Genomic DNA, 6,555 nt, shown 5'->3' with positions numbered 1-6,555 from the left:
TACCAATGAACCAATCTCTTTGAAGGACCATGAGAAGACCTCCCTCATCTAGGAAATGAAAATGGAACCAGTTGTTCATGAGAAAGATGATGTTTGGAGAGTAGGTGAGCAATGGTTTCCAATGGATAGACGCCCAAGTTTGTACTTGTGTTTTGCTGAGTGCTATGTAAAAAAATCTCCTCATAAGGGCACAAGACGATAGGCTCAAAATCCTGCTCATATCAATATTGCAACCTAAGGAAAGCATTCGTTTCTCATCTCAAATGCACAACGCTTTAGGTGCACCATTAGGCCTCGGCTGTGTAACCCTAGGGTGAGAATGTGGAACATGTGTAGCCACTAGATCGCCAACCTCAACGCCAGATGTCATACCCAGACTGTTGTGAGCCCCACCCAAAGGATTGTCCAAAACACCCGGCTCCATAAGCGAAAATAAAACGACAACAGTGAAAGACAAAATACACCATATCTCAGACTCTACAGATAGAAAGGCATAAAAATAGGACAAGATAGGCCTAGAAAACCTAGAGACTTGAAAGACCCAAGAAAACCCCAAGGAGAAAACAACACACTAAGAGACCCTCTCAAAACTTAACTTAGCACTAACAAAGAAAAAACCATAAAACAACCATAGCACAAACCCCAACACCAGAACATTGCCCTCATTCAACAACTCCAAGTTTCAAAGAAACAACAATGGATGCGGTCCTAGAATAACTCATAGTGTAGCATGACAAAACACTCGCATAGCCATTTCAACCTAATCTCCAACTCTTCACAATGACAACATGGATCAAGTTCTAGTGAACTTGTATTTATATGTACAATGAATAATAACTCTTCATAGTCAATTGACAAATAAGCTTTAATTTTTATAAATTTTATTATTTAAAAAAAATAATTCTTTTCATAGTAACAATGAAAAAATGACCATTTCTCAAGATATATTTATCTCTGTATTCCAAAGTGACAAGGCTCTCTTGATAGATAGAGTCACCATCCTAAAAGTTAGACAAATCAGACATATTACACATGGAGTCACCATCCAAACTTTAGACAAATCAAACCTATTACACAGTACGATTCCGAAATATCTAACCCAATAAATTAATTTTCCAAAATTAAAAATCCACTTTGCCAAAAACAATGGATTTTCTTTTTATCAGTTCATCGGATATTAAACCTGAATCAGTAATTTAGAACCCTCACGATTAATTGCAACAATGGATTTTCTTATTATCAGTTCATCGGATATTAAACCTGAATCAGTACTTTAGAACTCTCACCATTAATTGCTGTATCAGAATGCAACCGAGAAAACAATACGAACTGTAATAAATAATAAAGTCATCGAAACAAAAACAATACAAAATGTAGTTGGACCGCTCTGAAGAGACACACCAACTCGCAAACAGTAGAGACTGGGTTGGATTGCACTCGGGACAACTTTGGCAACAGAGGCCAGAAATGGGGAACCGCGACCGAATCTTTTTGATAAATGGCTACGCATAGTCAATTTAGTCGACTTTTCTAGACCTCTGAAAATTAAAAATTTGCTTTTACACAGTCAATTAGCCTTGAATTCCTTTTACACAGCCAATTTATGAAAACTCTGAAAATTTAAAAATTTCCCTGTCAATTGGACTCTGGAAAAACAGAAACCCATTTTTATAATATAGTAGTGGCCCCAGGATTAGGGTTAACGTTTCTCAGAGCATCTCACGTTCTATGCTAAGAAGCGGGCTTGTTAAAAGTACAGTCCACACTTGGAAACACGTACAAAGGCTGAGAAGGTCACGCTTCGCAAAGGGCTCTATGGCTGACTGTAAAGACGACTGTGACGACGAAGGGGATGGAGAAATGGCTATAAACCCTGCTATTACCAACAGAGATAAAGATGAGAATGAGGCGGAGCAGATGCAGAATAATATTACAAAGGTGGAAGGGTATGAGTATATACTTCACAGAAGCCATCACAAAGTGTTGTTGAGGCAGCTTCCCTCGAGAGGCCTCTCGTTTCAGGTATGGCCTGCAGCCTCTGCTCTCTGCTGGTTTTTGGATGAAATCTTTTGGCATCATTCTGGAGTCATAACAACGGCTCATCAAAATGCCCCCACACCCACATCCACCCCCAAACCAATATGCACTCAGCAGCAGTCAGCAAATGGGTTTGAGATGAATCCAGAAGTAGGCCACATTTGCCATCAGTTGTTGCAGAGAAGAGGTCACAGACAGGCTTTGAGGGTCTTAGAACTGGGTGCAGGAACGGGAATGGTGGGAATTGCTTCAGCGTTTTTGGGTGCCCATGTGACCATCACTGATCTTCCTCATGTCCTCCCCAATCTAATTTTCAATGCAACTGCCAACGAGGAATCTTTACGGGCTACCGGGCTGGGCGGTTGTGTATGTGTGAAGGCTCTCAGATGGGGAGAGGAGAAGGATGTTCAGGATGTGGGGCACCACAATTTTGACCTGGTATTGGCATCAGATGTGGTTTATCACGAGAATCTGTTTGGTCCCCTTCTCCTCACTCTCAAATGGCTTCTGTTGGGCATTAATGATGATGGTGATCAAGTTGCGGGTAAAGGGTATCCAACTGTGCTGATGGCTCATCTCAGGAGGTGGAAGAAGGATGCCTATTTCTTTAAGAAGGCCAAAAAATTATTTGATGTAAGGGTTGTGCACAGGCATCCTCCTGAGCCTGGATCCCGCTTGGGAGTGGCTGTATACTCTTTTGCAAACAAGGGAATGAACAGAGCATCGGTCTGATTGTATCTTACTTGCTATCCAATCTTCAACTTATAGAAACTTGACTTTGGTGATGGCTGTGCAATTGGTTCAAGGTGTCTTCCTCGTCTCATTTTGATCTTGATGACAGTTTTTCTTCTCTGTTTTAACCCAGTGGATGGCTCAACACTCTTTCAACCTTGCCTGTGGATCAATACCTCATTGGCCTGAACACAGCCTTTGATTTGAATTCCTGACCCTTTTCTTGATTGGCGTGGACGAGCATTTAGTATGTATTACAGATTTTGCAATGAGAAAAGTGGGGATTGCATTTTACAACCCAAGTGGGAATGGGGATGGTCTATCAATTCATGATGTGTTTGTGTGTTTGCAGTATACAGACATCCATATCTGCTGTTTAAAAGTGCATTGAATTTAGAAGGTCCATTGAATATGGACACTAACATATACCCAACAAAACCCCAGTTCAATATTCACTATTGAAGTTGCATCTCTTGAGTTTACTTAAATGCCCATTATATCAAATATTGAAACTTGGACCTGTTCAACCCTGAGGTGCATATCAAAGCTTGGGTTTAGATGGGTCTGCTAGCTTATTGTTTCTTCATGCTAACTTTGTTTTGAAATAAACATTTCCCTTTAATGGGAGCTTACGAATTCCCGATTGATAATCCCCAAGTAACATTTCAATATACAGCCAAACTGTTTTCATTATGCAAATTACTGTTACACCTGAGTCACTGAATAAGGGACACTTTTGTGATGCAATATTGAACAACCACATAAATGCACTTGTTGGATGGCAGAAGGCATAAAATGAATATTTAATCATTTGCCTGCTAGTTGGAGTCGTCAGGTCCTTTGAATTTCTATATATAACGGTGCAGTTAAGATCATGCAAGAATACGGTCCTTGAAAATAATACACATTTTGTTCAATGACGCTTTGTGCCTTCACTACCTGGTCAAGCACTCGGGGATAGGCATATTATGACTTGGGCAAACCAGCAATACGCTCTTAAGATCTCAAGTTAATTAATGTAGAAGGTTGACTGTTCCAAGAACATACTGATAGTTCACTGGCAATAGCCTAAAGAAATCCTATTTGTTTCAATGTTGACAGACCTCGAAGTGACATTTATTTGTAATATTCACAGCAACAATCTGAAATCTTTTAGTTCTGGGTGCGGATTGACAACATGTTCTAAAGTTTTCACAACGTCATTCCTGTCTAGCAGTGGAGAGGCCGTAGTTGCAAAAAGTGGTCGCTATTTCTTTATAATAGTCATGTTAAAAGCAAACCCAACATAGAGTTCTCATGTTGCTACGCCCAAAAGAATTTGAACTTTTTGAAGGTATTTTTTCACAGCTATACTTAGTTGCACTCAAAACATATCAAGATATGGCACTGTTGGAAATAACACTGAGAAGGGGTGAATCAGTGTTATCAAATTCTTTCCAATATATCTTCCAGATTTATACTTTAATTTATTCTTCAGATATTGATCATTAGTTTGTATGTCAGTACCATATAATAATGAGCAAGAACAAGAAAAACAGATAATCACATCAAAGAACACCAGATATAAGGTGGAAACCCAATGTGGGTGAAAACCACCTGCTGCAATGTCTCTATTTTCTTTCAATTAGAAACTTCTTTTACAATGATTTTGTACTGGTGCAATGCTTTACTAGTACGCAGGCTGCAACCTGCAGAGAGCTACAACCCTCTCTCGTTTTCCAGTCTCTCCTGGAAGGGAGCTACAACCCCCTTAGCTCTTCTACTTCTTTAAGGACCACGTTTCATTCATTTTCAGACTGGATCCAAGAACATCAAGTAATCATCAAGTACATGTGAATCAACCAATCTCTTTATACAATCAACCAATGAATCACCCAACTTCTCAGAATGCTGTAAACAGAAAAGCAATACCAGTAATCTAAACCCAGAACTCTGCAGCAATAGATAAAAGGCAGCGAACAAATATTTCAAGAAAAGTCCGGAACTTCACCAATAGAAACCTGCGAATATCCGCAACTTTTCTGTGTCTAAACTACGCAGATCCACACTTGGTTTTTCTTCTACTTTGCGTATCTCCGCACCTACTCCTTCTGCCGCACTGCGTACCTCTGCGCAGGTCCGCACCTGCACTGTCTGCCTGACAATGAACCTCCGCACCTGGTCCTTCTGTTCCTCTGCATACCTCCGCACTGTGCCTTCTGCTGCACTGCGCACCTCCGCACCAGTGCCTTTTGTTTCGCTGCGGACCCCCGCACCTGCGCTTTCTGCTGCGTTGCGAACCCCACACCTGCGCTGTGGATCGCTTGCGGACCTCTGAGTAGAGCCAAATTAACAATCCTCCAATGTGCCACAGACAGTCAGATCCACAGATCTGATCATGCGCCCAAGAGATCACGACCTATCAATAGATTCACCTTAAATTTCACCTTGATTTAGATCTAGCTTCTCAAACCGATCACCAAAATTTCAGGTCTTAAGATATTCAAATTTCACCAGTGACAAGCCAGGTGATCTCCTTTCCTTTATATAGGCAAGCCTTTATTCAAACCATGGGACAAAACCATCGAAAACCAATACAAGGGATCCAAACCGGGGTTCAATAATTTAGATCCTATACCACGGACCAAAACCATAGAATCATGAACATCGGGCTAAATACCATGGGCCAAACATAAGAATTCCCACGTGTGCGTGCTTCTCTGTATTGGAGTGAGTGAACTGGGGTCCGCACCTTCTATTCGGATAACCTGCGGACATGACCGCACTTTGTGAACAACGTGCCTACGGGCCCGCACTTTTTGAATGGTGTACTTGCGAACCCCTTATTTTCCATCATTTTGAGAAGCTGAATAGAGATTTGCCACTTGAGTGAGTTGCCATCAAGTACAACACTTGTGCCATAACGCCAAACTTGAATCATAATGCCAACAATCTCCCCCTTTGGACTTGATGGCAACCCCAAGATCCTCAATGTCCCCCTTTGACATCAAGGGCAAAGGGTTATGCTCCCCCTGAGAACATGCTGAAGTCTCTACTCTGCTGATCACGCTCCCCCTGACTATAGACCAGATCTGCAAAAGAAAAATTCTTCAAGAAGAACCATAATCTATCATACACCATACATGACCTTGACAAAAGAGATAGAGACATATTAGCAGCAATATTCAGATCAGCATCCATGTTCTCCTTCTATACTTTCTCCTCCAAGATCTTCTACCATAATGCCAACAATGCATTATTAGAAGAATATATATGCTCCCCTTGAATCTGTGCCATTCGATCTTCAACCAATCCATAACCCAGCAAATGTACGCGTATACCCCATATGAAACTCACGTACAACCAACAATCTCTAAAACAGATGAGATTCAACAAGATGATGCATCAACTATCCCCAGCTTTTGCCTGAGGTATTCAAAGGTCTCCCTGGGCAGTGTTTTGGTGAGTATATCAGCGTCTTGTTCCTTAGAAGGAACATACTCTAATTTGACCTTTTGTTCAAGCACTTGTTCCCGAAGAAAATGATATTTGATAGGTATATGCTTGGTCTCTGAATGCATGTCTGGGTTCTTTGAAATGCTGATAGCACTTGTATTATCACATAAGATGGAGATAAGTGGTGTACAAGTGATTTGAAAATCCTGCAAGGTCTGCATCATCCAAAGGAGTTGAGTGAAGCAAGATGCAGCAGCCACATATTCAGCTCCAGCTATAGATAAAGCAATCGAACTCTGTTTCTTGCTGAACCAAGATACTAATCTGGAACCCATAAAAAATGCACCACCA

At 41.0% G+C, this 6,555-nt stretch overlaps 1 protein-coding gene across 1 annotated transcript; it reads left to right on the top strand.

Moving 5' to 3' along the window:
* Positions 1–1,303: 1,303 nt before the first annotated feature.
* Positions 1,304–2,798, top strand: LOC149257220 (uncharacterized). The gene has a single exon (XM_089369438.1). The coding sequence runs from the start codon at positions 1,729–1,731 to the stop codon at positions 2,767–2,769; it is 1,041 nt and encodes a 346-aa protein (XP_089225564.1). The 5' UTR covers positions 1,304–1,728; the 3' UTR covers positions 2,770–2,798.
* The last annotated feature ends 3,757 nt before the right edge of the window (positions 2,799–6,555 follow it).

This window comes from Pinus tabuliformis, chromosome 6, assembly GCF_031772625.1.
Source record: "Pinus tabuliformis cultivar Carrire ecotype Pingquan chromosome 6, CPIR1, whole genome shotgun sequence".
Lineage (NCBI taxonomy): Eukaryota > Viridiplantae > Streptophyta > Pinopsida > Pinales > Pinaceae > Pinus > Pinus tabuliformis.
The sequence above is the reverse complement of the archived record's forward strand: the minus strand, read 5'-3'. Positions and strand labels throughout refer to the sequence as shown.